Source organism: Eschrichtius robustus, chromosome 5, assembly GCF_028021215.1.
Source record: "Eschrichtius robustus isolate mEscRob2 chromosome 5, mEscRob2.pri, whole genome shotgun sequence".
In the NCBI taxonomy this organism is placed as follows: domain Eukaryota; kingdom Metazoa; phylum Chordata; class Mammalia; order Artiodactyla; family Eschrichtiidae; genus Eschrichtius; species Eschrichtius robustus.
The window spans coordinates 30,722,809-30,737,351 of record NC_090828.1 but is presented as its reverse complement, the minus strand read 5'-3'; the positions used below and the strand labels follow the sequence as shown (position 1 = coordinate 30,737,351).

The window sequence follows — 14,543 nt, the reverse complement described above, 5'->3', positions numbered from 1 at the left end:
TATGGTATTTCTAAGATTATTATTGGTATTCTCTCTCTTTTCATCGCACGTCTTTTCTTCTGTTCTGTCCCTGTAGATTCTTCCTGGGCAGTCTAATTGTTTTCCAAGGTTTCAGGTACCATCTATAGGCTGAATGTTTCTCAATTCTACATCTCTAGTCCAGATTTTTCTTCTACGTCGCAAACTTTTATACTCAGTTATCTCTCAGACATTTCCATCAGGTGTCCCAACTCAAGCTTAATATATCTAAGTGTTCCCTCCTCCAACACCTACCCCTACCCCCTAAATCTGTTCTTTCTTTAGTCCCATCTTGGCAACAGTTATCAAATTCACCTAGTTGCTAAGTTCAGAAACTTAGGCATGATTCCAGACACATCCTTCCCATTAATTCTCAGTCAGCACTATTAAATTTACCCTCTTAACATCTTTATGACGCTCCCTTGTCTCCATCCTTTTGAATAGCCCCTTGTTTAGTCCTTTATCATCTCTGACTTAGACTGTCACGGGAACCTCCATACTATGGCAAGAATAATCTCTCTAACTGTTCAATATGTGCTATCACTTATGGAATATCACTTCTCAGTGGGTTCACCATTAACTAATGGTAAAATCAAGTTCCTTGGCATGAGCTCCTCCAAGATCCAGTCTATGGCAGTTTCTCCAGAGCTTGGACTCTGGGATCAGACAGACCTGAACCTTGTCTCAGATATGCCGTGTCCTAGCTGTATGACCTTAGGCAACTGCTCAGTTTTCTCATGTGCAAAATTGGGCAACCACTGGGGATATTTGGGAGGAATGAATGGGCTAATGCAAATAAAACATTTAGCCTTGTGCTTGGCACTCAATAAGGGCCAAATAAGTGTTAGATTGTAGTAATCAAAGAAGTATTAAAAAATGGAGGGAGAGTCCATGTTGGATAGTCCATGTTCTTGGGTAGACACAATATTGTCTATATGTCAGTTCTTCCCAGCTTGATCTATATGTTCAGTGTACTCCCAATCAAAATCCCAGCAAGTTACAAACTGATTCTAAGGTTTATGTGGAGAGGCAAAAGTCCCAGAGTAGCCAACACAATGTTGAATGAGAAGAACAAAGTTGGAGGACAGACACTACCCAACTTCAAAACTTACTATAAAGCAACAGTAATCAAGACAATATGGTATTGGTGAAAAAATCAACAAATAGATCAGTGGAACAGAATAGAGAGCCCAGAAATAGACCCACAGAAACACAGTCAACGGATCTTTGACAAATTTGCAAAAGCAATATAATGGAGCAAAAATAGTCTTTTCAGCAAATGGTGCTGGAACAACTGAACATCCACATGCCAAAAAAAAAAAAAAAAAAAGAAAGAAAAAAGAAAAAAAGAATCTAGACACAGACCTTATAGTCTTCACAAAAATGATCACAGACCTAAATGTAAGATGCAAAACTGTAAAACTCCTAGAAGATAACATTGGAAAAAATCCAAATGACCTTAAGTTTGGTGATGACTTTTTAGATATGACACCAAAAGCATGATCCATGATATATATGGGAACTCTCTGTACTTTCCTCTCAATTTTGCTACAAACCTAAAACTTCTCTAAAAAATAAAATCTATTTAAAAATTTGCACTAGTGGCAATAATATTCTTGTAACCACAATAGTAGCACCAGTGATATTGTTGCTACTGTTACTAATATCCTTTTCCTTAGAGCGTCTGTTTCTTCTTTTACCAAAATTTTGACATTCCCTGGGAACACAGTGCTCCTTTTATGCCTCCATATTGTTTCACTTGTGTTCTGTCTCCTGAGAATGCCTTCTCCTGCTACTCCTACCCCCTCCTCCTCCTAACAAACTCTTCCTCATTCATATTCAAGTTTTAGATGAAGCGTCAACACCCACATGAAGCTGTCTTCAACTCTCCCAGGTGGACTCTGCTATCTGTTCCTTCAGACCCCCACTGCCTCCTTCAGACTGACACTCCAGCAGTGATCTCATTGTACTGTAATTGTTTGCAGGCCTGTCTCTTTTATATTTAAAGCAATGAAGAAATCAAGCCTCTGTTCATTGCTTTGAAAGTGGTACCTAGTGTGGCATTAGAATACAGAAGGTGTTCAGTAATTACTCATTGAATGATTGTATTAAAGATGCTGTGGTACTAATAGGGAAACACACAAATACATATACAATTGGTGAAGAATGGAATAATTTTTTAATTGAAGTAGAGTTGATTTACAATATTGTGTTAGTTTCAGGTGTACAGCATAATGATTCGGTTATACATATATATGTGTATACCTATGTTCTTTTTTTGATTCTTTTCCATTGTAGTGTATTACAAGATATTGAATCTGTGCTATACAGCAAATCCTTGTTGTTTATCAATTTTACTCTCATATTCCCAATTTATCCCTCCCCTCCTTCCCCTTTGGTAACCATAAACTTGTTTTCTATGTCTGTGGGTCTGTTTCTGTTTTGTAAATAAGTTCATTTGTATCATTTTTTTAGACTCCACATATAAGCAATACTATATGATATTTGTCTTGCTCTGTCTGAATTACTTCACTTAGTATGATAATCTCCAGGTCCTTCCATGTTGCTGCAAATGGCAATATTTCATTCTTTTCTATGGCTGAGTAATATTCCACCATATATATACATATATATATGTATATATATATATATATGTATATATATATATGTACACACACACACACACACACACACACACACACACATCTTCTTTATCCACTCATCTGTTAATGGACATTTAGGTTGCTTCCATGTCTTGGCTATTGTAAATAGTGCTGCAGTGAACACTGTGGTGCCTGTATCTTTTTGAATTAGAGCTTTCATCTTTTCCAGTTGTATGCCCAGGAGTGAGATTGCTGGATCATATGGTAACCCTATTTTTAGTTTTTTTGAGAAACCTCCATACTGTTTTCAAGAACACAATAATTTTTGATGTATAAGCATGCCATCCATCTTTTGAAACCTGGCCTTTGCTTTTCTACTTCCATGAAGTTTTTCCAAACACCTTCATCTGTGCTTCTGCTAGTAACATCCTGAATGACATTGGTTCATGCGTTGTCCTACATCACTCTTTAATTATTTCATTTCTGATCCTTGTTTTCCCAACAAGACTAAAAGCTGCTTTAGGATAAGGATCATCCTACTTTTCACAGAATCTAGCATTCCAGCAGCTTGCCAGAAGAACCACAGCACATGGACGCTGCCTCCTGAGATACCAGAATGTTGACTGCCATTATTAAGCCAGGCCAGTTCAGATAATGGCCCTGAAAGTATTAACTTGGAGTTTTGTGGCCACGTGAAAAAAATTAGTTGTAAATGTCTAAAGCCATACTAAGGATACATAAATATGATGTTTTTCTTTTTTTTTTTTTTTAATTTTTATTTTACCCAGTCTCCTAAAAGACCCACCTCATTCCTTATTCTTCTATATGTACAGCAATGAAGCATGATGTTTTTATAACAACCACAATTAGTAATCTTCAACATATTTCTGGTATTTACATTAATTCTCCCTCCATAAAAAAATAGGTCAAAAACAAAACAAACCTTAGATAGGAGTGACTAGGGACAATACTTCTATCCATCGCTTCTTTTTCTGTGCCATTTATTTATCCCCTAACTGTCTGACACCATCCTTGCCCCTAGTTTTTGTTAAAAAGGTCAGCAGTTTAAATCAGGGCTTTATCCTTATGCAGAGAATTCTGTCTCTCTGTAGTTGCTTCTAAGTCTGTAAGTGCAACCTTCATCCTACCTAGGTAGCTATTGGGCTGTCAACCTCTCAGATAACTACAGGTGCTCCTGTTCCAGGTATTGGTGAAATATAAAGAGGTTTAACAGGGCACACTCCTAAGGGCCTCCTGTAATAATTTGACACCAAGAATAGTCTTTCTTAACTCTAAACATGCGTATATTCTTGTTTTGCAACACCTTCCCTGACAAAACCTCCCTACACACACCATCCAAGCTGGGATGGTGGTTGCATAGAGAGCTGGAACTTTTCGTAGGAGGAAAATAAATTCCAACTTGAGTACTACCCAGAAAAATTTCCTCTACAACCTTGACATTGTTACTTCCTGTGCTTATTAGCAAACTCCCCCTTCCCCCCCCCATTATAAGAGTCCAGGTTTTCTATTTACCCCTTCCATGCCCATTATATGAGAGCTACCCTAGCACAAGAGTGAGGACACAGGTGGCCACAAACCACGTGTTGACGGGAACAGGTGAGGAATTGATGAGTCACCAAGTACCTTCAAATACCATGTTCATCCCATATGTGTTTTTAGTTGGTATGATAGATACAGAAAGACTATATGTAAAGTCTTTAGATTCATGGCACTCACACACTTTATTGAGAACCTACTGGGGCTAGTCACTCAGTGCCCATCAGAATCTCAGAGGCTGGTGGAAGAGACCTGAAGAGGGGTGAACACAGGAAGTACATAGGAAGGAACAAAAACCAATAAAGACCAACACTAGATTTAAAATAGTTTGTCACTTCTCCGTGTTTGTTTATAAGGGAGCGGGCTCAGTGAGGTTCAGGTGATCAGAGAGGGCTTCATAGAAGCCGTGGAAGAGGTAGCTGATGGCCACCGATCCCAGGTAGTAAAGAAAGGTTTCGTGGAAAGTATACACTCTTATCACAGCCAAGAGGAGCCTAAGGAGACATGATGACTAAATGTTATATGGTGTCCTGAATGGGATCCTGAACAGAAAAAAAATTAGGTAAAATCGGAATAAACTATGAACTTGAGTTAACAATACTGTATTAATATTGATTTATTAATTGTAAGAAATATACCATAGGAATATGAGATGTTAGTTATAGGGAAACTAGGTGCAGGCTATATGGGAACTCTCTGTACTATCTCCTCAATTTTCCTGCCAGTCTAAAGCTGTTCTGCAAACTAAAGCCTATTTTGAAAGAAAAAAAAAAAGCAGTCTTAACAATCTACAGAATATCCCTGGCATGGTGACAGGAAGGAATCAGTTTGACAATGACCCTTTTTTTGAAAGAAGTGACTTTGTCGTTAAATGCCATGTTTGTGACTCGATCATCAATTCCTATAACGATGCTGAGTTCTTGCCTGCTTTTCCGTGGTTAATTTTTGGCAGGCAGCAGCAGCATTTGTGCAGTGATTACAATTTTGAGATGCATTGTCAGTAACCAGGGTGCATAATAGATCTTCATCTCTAATTACTTTTCTCTCCACAGGTGTCTGGAAAGGGTCCAGATGGGAATGCACACAACCTCCGCTTTGAGGGGATGGAAAGACAGTACGCCTCCTTACCCAGGTAGATCACTGAGGGGTCTCCCATCACCATCCCACCCGCACATAAAGTCTTTAGAAAATACACATGGAATAGAAATCTGGCTCTGAAATGGGGAATATGTTATAATTTTGCCTTACTGCATCTGCCACAACCCTCGTGCCATCTTCACAACTGTGCTAATAATTGAAACACTTGTGGGTTATTTTTTAAGGGAAGAAAATAGTATATCATTGCAATTGAACATGTCAGCGAGAATATTAGATTCTGAATGGAAATCCTAAGCCATTGCTATGAACATGGTATTGAACAGCCTGCACCCAGCTCAGAGACAATAAAATAGTAAATCCTCTGTCCTAGGAATTACCCACAAGGAAGGGCATGCCAGCCTTAACCCTGGAGCTTCATGTGGGTGTTAAAAAGCAGGAGAGAAATAGGAACCTGGAAAGGGGTTCTTTGCTTGATTTAGAACCTGACCGTGTTCTTTGGGCAATAAGCAAATATTGCTGAGAGGCACGGACACAGTGTGGGGAAAAGACAGCTTCCTGGGAAAGTTCGCTTGGTGATTCTGGACGAACCGGATCCACTTATGCTGTAACTGGACACCCCTGAAAATGAGATACAATTCTCAAAGGTTTGTGCTCTTATCTGTGAGGTGAAGAATAATTTTAGTCTGCAGTCAATGGCACATGACAAAGAGGAAACCTTTCCAAGATGACATACAGTGCAGTGACTATGGGAGTTGAGTGAGTTGAGAGTGTGAGAATTTGTGAGTTTGAAAACAAAAAACAAAAACAAAGAAAGGTTAATGCCAGGCAGAAAACGAAAATGTTACAGAATATCTGCTTTTAAAGAGGGGGCTGGTGGGGAGGACGCTAAATAGAGCTTTTCTATCATCATACTGAATTGTTAAAGTGCTAACTCAGAGCTGGGTTACCGTTTTGAGTTGCATGTTGGCTATATTTCTGCGTGTGAAATGACAAAAATAACAGCCCGAATATCACAACAGGCATAGCCCAAGTGACCATTTGCCCTTATAAACAGTATGTTGATTTTCAAAAGTAATAAAATCTCAAATCTAGCAGAGAGCCAATTTTGAACACTGATTGGGCAGGATACCCAAAGTACAATATTTTAAAAGCTCCTGTACAACTATATTTTATCTCCGTTTTCCCTTTTTATATGTTGTCTCATAGTTATTTTTCTCATCCTTGATTTCTTTCCTCTCCTTATTTTTTTCCCTGGCTTAGTATTTTGTTTTCATTTAAAAAAATAGAAGTAGTCTCCAAAATTCATTTTAAATATAAAATTTCTGGCTTTCAGTATTTAAGTGCATGGAAATTGTGGTTAAGGCAGATGGAAAGTACTGTATTCTTAGGATAGGAAGAAAAAGGAAAACTGGAAACACTTTAATGTCTTCCTGGCCAACTTGTACTCAGACTGCGGAAATGGATTTTTTTTTTTTTTTTTTTTTTTTTGGGTACAAATCAAAAGCACAGAAATAGCATTTATAAGTACAGAAATTCAACAGATTTCACTCATTCATTCCTTCCCCAAGTATCTACTGATCATCTACTATGCATCAGGCCCTGAGAATCTGGAGGCTGGGGATGCCGTGGCTCTAGACACCTAGACAAGGACCCACCATCTAGGACAGGAGGCAGAAAACGAACTTTTTGTGAGAGTTCAACCATTGCTTAGATTGGTAATGATTAACATAAAGTCCTCTGAATTTCCAACTCCTATTCATTTTAATTAATCAGCCCTGAAATGCTCAGCCATGGCTGACTCTAAACACATCTATTTTAGGATTAAACACTGTGGAGGGAGTGTTTTGACAGAGGCAATACGTTGATGCTGTTTGTGGCTCTGGAGCTATCATCGCAATATATGAATTGGCAAAATCCTGCCAGCCCCGAGAGTATAACTGTAGCCAAAAGCGAAGCATCCTAGACTGAAAACAGCTTTGACGAACAGTGCATTCACACACGCAACACGATGGTAGACGTGATGAGCTTCACGTGCTAACACACCTTTTTAGCTACCTGGCAAGAAGGAGTCATGATGGAGAATAAATAAGGCTCAGACGAAGGCATGAGAGGTCCCTGGCACTGGTTTTCTAATGCAGGGGCTCGAACTTGCGTTTCCATCTCAATTATCTAAGGGAGATATGCAAAGCATCCCCACCAACATGCTCTAATCCATCGAGGGGGGGGTCCATATTTACCCAACAGGATGCAGAATGCCGAGGCAGGGGACAAGCTACTGGCTTCTGTGTGTGGGTGACATTTACCCTGGTTTCCTAGTCTTCTCCCGCCCCTAGAGATTTTACTGTCCACTTAATTGAATCACCCCAACTCCACTGCTCCTTTTGTCAGGGGAGTGAGGCGAACACATCTCTGTAGGCACCAGATCCCCTCTTAGTCACAGAGGTGGGGAGCTTTAAAATATTTATGGAGTTAAATTTTTAATTAAAAATAGGAATAATTCTATCTACAGGAAGTCAGTGGCCAACCTTATAGGGGACTTACTATGCTACTGACTGATTTGGTTCCTCTGCTGTTTGTGGAGAACATCACAGGAGTTTTAAGATAAACTCAACAGTGTTGATTTATGTGCCAAATTTGGAGCCATCAACCCAGAGAGAAAATGCCCCCCAGTGCCTGGAGTTGGGGAGGACCCCCGGTCAAGGGACACCCTGCTCTGCTTTCATGGAACTCTGTCGTCATTTTAAAGTAGGCCGTGCAGCCTGCTGCCGGGCTGAATGACACCTGACAAAATAAAGCCAGAACCCTAGCCAGCTCAGGAAAAAGATAATTCCCAGCACTTGCTAGTTATGAGGTTGCCTAAGGCTAAGGGCTAAGCGATGTTAAGTGTTATCGTTAAGCAATTTTAAATCTTCTGCCTCTGAAGAAAAATGACTTTATTTCTTTTCTCCTGAGGGTGCTGTTTTGGAAAGCGGAGCAAGGTTGTACTACAGCCTCGTTAGCGAGCACCAGGCTTTTCCCAGGGCCAGTGTTTTAGCATCCTGTCCAGCCCCCACTTCTCTTTGGTAGTAAACAGAGAAAGTCAGCATCCCCTTATTCTTGCCTGACACAAATTATTACTCGCCCTGGGTGAGCAGGGAAGTGGCTGTTTCCCGGGCTGCTCTAATGTGTGAACAACAACGTGCGTATTTTTGCAAACAGCTTCTTTTTCACTTCAGCCTCCCAGCCTCTTTCAATTCTCGCAGGCCCCATTCTGATTTTACAGGCCGCCTCCTGGTCCGTCCGTTCAGCAGCGAACTCTCTCCTCTCCCATCTGAAGCCTCCATCATTCCCACCTGGCCCATCCCCGGCCCCATGGGATCCCATTATCCCTTCTCTGCAGGTGGCTCAGTGCATCAGCACATGATGTTGCTCTTCCGGGCTTGTAATCAAGTGTTGAGTCCCGAGGAGGGAGCAGAAAGGCTCTACATCTCTTCTGTGGTCCTACATGCGTGAGTGCTGAAAGGTTGCTGGAGAAACTCATAAAAGCATTCACTGGTTCCACTATAAAATTCACATTATCCAACCCCAGCTGGGCCCCTGCTGCTGTCCAGAATTCCTTTTAGTCGTGCCGTCGACTCCCTTGACTATCCCCACAGCGGCCATTCCAAACCTTTTCTGCCCCCGTTAAGTTCTGCAAAGATGACTAAGCCCCCCCAAGCCCAATCTCTAGAGATGATCTCACTTCCTTTCCTCTACAGCCTTGAGACATTCAACCTTAGTTCCTCAACTTCTCCCTACAATTCAAACTTGCTCTGTCTTCACTAACACACACTTCCCAAGGGGAGACATGAAGGCATGGACTTGGAGTCAGGCCATAATTACAGCCCCATCCATCACTTCTCACCGTGGTGACCTTGGGCAAGGATCCAACTGGTCCAGGCTCAGTTCTTTAATCTGCAAATTGGGGATTATGTCAGGGACTCTGTACAGCCCCTGTATGAGTATTAAATACGAATGATACAAGCAAAACCCTTGGTGAAGAGCCTGCCTGACATATTTTAAGGATTCTTTTATATTGTTAGTTCCTTTTAATTTTCTCTCTGGGGATGACATGTTCCTTTCTTTTGTAAGTCAAACCTATACAGCAGAGCTCATTCTCACTGGCTTCTTGGGGACCCTACATAGTCAGCTACCCCTCTCTCAGCTGCATCTTTAAGCCCGTGGCAATTGCTTTCCTCCCCCTGCCTACTACTGTAAATGCATAGGCTCAGCTGCACAGTTCACTGGGAATTCCTCAGCGTGGAGAAGGGGAGTGCCAACAGCTCATGGAGATATGCTGGGGGCATAACTGAGGCTGCAGGATTAGCCAGCTCTTAGGGAAGGACCAGCAGTCCGGATGATCAAGGAAGAGGGCACAGCAAACTGAAATGATCTGAATGATAAGCTGTGCTGTGGACGTGCTGGGAGACAGCAATTCTTATAAATAGGGAGCTCATACCAGGGATATAGGAGCTAACTTGGGTCTAGGCAAGAGGCTACGGCCCCTGGCCAACAAGACTTCGATGCAGGCCCAGTGTCTCCCCGGTGGTGGAGACCCACCCAGTGTGAGTGAACCAGCAAGGCTGGACCTGATGTTCTTGCTCCGAGGACAGATACGGTGAGGGAGCCGCACTCTTTGGACCAGTGCGGGCAAGTCCTGAGATATCACGAAAATGCTCCCGTTGTCTCCGGACTGGACAGCGCTGACTGAGCCTGCAGCTGTAGTGACTCATAGCTCAGCAGGGCTCAGGTGGCAGGACTACCCCCTGGGCTTGACTTCAGGCCATCAGAGAAAACAAAGATCTTCCCTCAACCCTCCTTCCTCCTCCAATTCCCATTTTCCTGCTTTGGGAAAAAGTGGCTCTGTTTCCACACCACCCACTGAACTCTCGCCTCTTGCCCCAGGCTTCTGAACATGTCACTGATGCTTCCAGCGGACTCTGCTTCCAGCCCTTTTCTTTCTTTCTTCTTTTTTTTCTTTTTAATTTTTATTTTATACTGGAGTAGAGTTGATGTACAATGTTGTGTTAGTTTCAGGTGCACAGCAAAGCGATTCAGTTATACGTATACATGTATCTATTCTTTCCAGCCCTTTTCTTTCTTTTTTTTTCCCTAATTTTTATTTTATACTGGAGTAGAGTTGATGTACAATGTTGTGTCAGTTTCAGGTGCACAGCAAAGCGACTCAGTTATACACACACATGTCTCTATTCTTTCCAGCCCTTTTCTTTTTGTGGATTCTCTCTGAGCTGCCCCCTCTATTCTTACAGGTTCAGTTCTCATCACTGCGATGATGAATCCAAAATGAACCTTCCTATCTCACTCTTATTGTGACTCCAGTTACAGCTGCTGCTTAACGTAGCCATCCTTCTACCTCCAAGAGACCTCAAAGCCCCCATGCCACAAGCCAAGCCCTCTGCCATCTTTCTTTAGCTCTTCCTTCTTTCAACTTCCATAACATTGATTTAGCACTTTACCAGTGCCATTGAAAACACCTTGAATTAGATATTGATTCTTTGCTGCCACTTTCCACCACTATTGGATTGTAAATCCCTTGGAAGAAAGGATATTGTTTTATATCCATCGTTTTTTACACCTATCAACAGGACCATGTATACAGTAAGTTTTTAATATATGGGTACAAAGATGAGAATAGATTTGTTTTTATATAAGTAAGTTGTAGGAAAGAATTCCTCCCAAGATTTTTTGACCATTTATTTTAGGGCACTATTTTCCGGGAAGAGTATTGATTTTCCCATGAGAATGTTCCTTTTCCCTGGAATCAGTAGAAGTCCAGACTTCCAAATAGTTAACTCCTGTTGAGCACTTACCATGTACCAGGCACTCTTCTAAATGCTTTGTATCCACTGACTGACTTAATGCTCACAACAATCCTATGACTCAATACCAACCCTATTATTATCCTCATTTCATAGGCAAGGACACAGGCAGAGAGAGATTAAGTGAAATTGCCCAAGTTCAACAGCTGGAAGTGGCAGAGTTGGGATTTGAACCCAGGCAGTCTGGCTGCAAGTTTGTACAATTAACTTCTGGGGCTCAGGTCATCCAGCTCAGAGTCACATCCACATTCTGCGATTATCCCATGCCCTCGTCTTATTTGCTCACCTGTTTATCATTCTCACTAAAGTGTAAGTGCCTTCGAGGACAGGGACCGTATTTTATTCATCTTTGTATACAACACAGAACATTACTAACAGACAGACTTGGTAATGCCTTTCAACTGTTTCTGCCATGCTGTCATAAAATCAATTCTTTTCCCATTCCCTGGGGTCATTCCCTTGAAATATGAACGGTTTAATGCATAATTGCTAGATGAACATTAAGCAATAGACTTTGCCTACCAAGAAGGGAATCCTGTTTTGTTAGAACACTCCTGAGAGTTGAAAAAGCAGTATCTGCAAATTGGTACTTTGGTTCTTTGAGATTACGATTAATATCTACCCAGAAGAAAAAGGATGGTGATAAATTTTCTGGGGGAAATCTGCATTAGCACTCCCGAAGAGAGAGACTCGCTTTCCCGGGACTGATGCAGGACAAAGACCTGCTCAGACCAGATTTGGCTTTTAGTCCTGATGGCGCTCTCACCCGTATTCCATGAGTTACTTGACGGGGAAGAAACGTCTCTCTGAACAGCTCAAGCAGCTAGAGCTTGGCTGTGTAATGAGAAGCAGCATACTAGAACTGATTTTGGGTAGAAAGAGCAACTCTAGAAGGAGCTAACAGCTTATGCTTGCTTCCTAGGAACCCAAAATAAACTCGCTTTCTAAGTGTGTTCCCAGTGTTTTGGTGCTGGGTAGGACCGTGTCCAGATCAGAAGAACACGCTGTAAGAGCATACTTCCGCTTTAATGTTTCAGTTAGTTCACTTTGTGGGTTTCATGTTTCTCGTCTGCCTATGCCGTTGCCCAGCCCCAGGAAGACTCCAGTCACAAGTGCACGGCTAACTTTGAAGCCCGCAACACGCACAGCGCCCACTAGGTTACATTACCCGCAGAGTCGTTTACCTCACTGCATAAGGACACTCCCCCTCTCTGATTTCTCGTTCTCATCTCCAGTTAGCTTCTGCTCTGCTCGCAGCTATTGAATTTTCCTTTGCCAACCTTGCCTTGTGTTCTAGCCCTTGCTAAGCAGATGGCAGTGACATTCAAGTTCTGCAGAGATCTCCACCAATGGCACAGTCCGGGTCGTTGCTGAAGCTAACGGAGGTCGTGATTCAATGAGTTCAGTGAAAACTTGAGCAGTCAGCAGGTGTATATATGTGTGAGCGTGTGTCTGGTGCGGGTGGAGGTTTGGCCATGTGGATCTGTAGAAGTTGACAGAGTCTCCACACTGCCTAATCGAGTACTTTTCTCTGCCACAAGGCCAGTTTGTCAAATAAGATGCTTCATGAAAATATATGTACTGCTCGCCACAGCCCTGGCAGCTGGTCGAATGTTCACCCAGGGTTTGAGACCATTACAGCTAGTACTTTCTCTCGGCAAGTCTCTAGATGGAGCCCTGTTGCATTTCATCTAGATCCGACAAATCAAGACCGGTCTCCCCAACACCTTCCTTGTGGCACAACTTTATCGGAACAGCCCTTTCTTGCGGTGAAAAGCTACCTCTCAGCATCCCTGTCTATGACTGCTGCTCTGACTTTGCAGGCAAGCTAAGATGGGCTGAGGAACTTGTCTTTAGCGCATCTCCCACATCTGCATGTGACAGAGTTTAATGCTTTTGAAAATCAATGGAGCTCTTTTAACCCACCAGATTCAAATATCTCATCCTTTCTCCTCAGTCCCTGAAAATCCAGTCTCTACTACCCCTGCCCTGTTGAGTAAGCTGCCTATTTGACTGGCCCCTCTAACACCACCTCACTCTTAATGCAGAGGACAAAATGATGAATTAGCAGCAATTTAATTCTTTGTGAGATTAAGATGTCTCTCAAGATGTCAACTCAAACTTCCTGAAAAATGCAAAAAGCCCTAGCATGTAATACTGCCTTAAGATGCCAAACAGCTGAGATCAGGGGGTTAATGCTACTGCCATATCATTTTTATGTCACTTAGTTCCTCAGATAAAAGTCCATTTTAATCAAATTTCATATCATTTCCTCATAGCCAATATATCCTTGATGCCAGTTGGAATATTTGATATTAATTATTCAGTCGAAGGCCTCCATTATGAGTTTAGTTAGAACGTTAGTGATTTAAAACAAGTTTGCACCCATTACAGTACTGATGTCCCCAGAATTGTTTTAAATGAATCTTTTTTTTTTATTGAAGTATGGTTGAATTACGATGTTGGGTTAATTTCTGCCATACAGCAAAGTAACTCAGTTATATACATATATACATTCTTTTTTATATTCTTTTCCATTATGGTTTATCCCAGGGTACTGAATGTAGTTCCCTGTGCTATATATACAGTAGGACATTGTTGTTTATCCATTCTATATGTAATAGTTTGCATCTACTAACCCCGAGTTCCCAGTCCATCCCTCCCCCACCACCACTCCCCCTTGGCAACCACAAGTCTGTTCTCTATGCCTGTGAGTCTGTTTCTGTTTTGTAAATAGGTTCATTTGTGGCATATTTATATTCTACATATAAGTGATATCATACAGTATTTGTCTTTTTCTTTCTGACTTACTTCACTTCGTATAACAATCTCTAGTTGCATCCATTTTGCTGCAAATGGCATTATTTCATTCTTTTTTATGGCTGAGTAGTATTTCATAGTATATACATATGACATCTTCTTTATCCATTCATCTGTCGATGGGTATTTAGGTTGCTTCCATGTCTTGGCTATTGTGAATAGTGCTGTTATGAACATAGGAGTACATGTATCTTTTTGAATTAGAGTTTTGTCTGGAAATATGCCCAGGAGTGGGATTGCTGGATTATATGGTAATTCTATTTTTAGTTTTTTAAGGAACCTCCACACTGTTTTCCATAGTGGCTGCACCAACTTACGTTTCCACCAACAGTGTAGGAGGGTTCCCTCTTCTCCACACGCTCTCCAGTATTTGTTATTTGTAGACTTTTTAATGATGGCCATTCTGACTGGTGTGAGGTGGTACCTCACTGTAGTTTTTATTTGCATGTTTTAAATGAATCTTGATGGACCACATGTATTAAATTCCATAGATTTTTACTTTTCCCTCATTTTCCATAGAAATTCCTAAACTGTTACATATTTGTTAAGCACTCTTTTTGGAAGAAGAAGATGTGCTTGCTATTTCAAA

General features: G+C 41.5%; 1 protein-coding gene across 4 annotated transcripts in view; it reads left to right on the top strand.

The window, feature by feature from the left end:
• PARD3B (par-3 family cell polarity regulator beta) overlaps positions 1-14,543 on the top strand; it is a 1,041,870-nt gene that overhangs the window by 957,807 nt on the left and 69,520 nt on the right. For 3 of the 4 annotated variants that reach the window (XR_011074130.1, XM_068544614.1, XM_068544613.1), the window contains one exon: positions 5,231-5,310. Coding sequence is in view for 3 of the 4 variants with exons in the window: in XM_068544614.1 (XP_068400715.1) it covers positions 5,231-5,310 (80 nt within the window). In the remaining variant the exon portion in view is untranslated. Of the gene's footprint in view, positions 1-5,230; positions 5,311-8,655; positions 8,723-14,543 lie in introns of those variants that run through there. The other variant, XM_068544615.1, reaches the window with a different exon arrangement.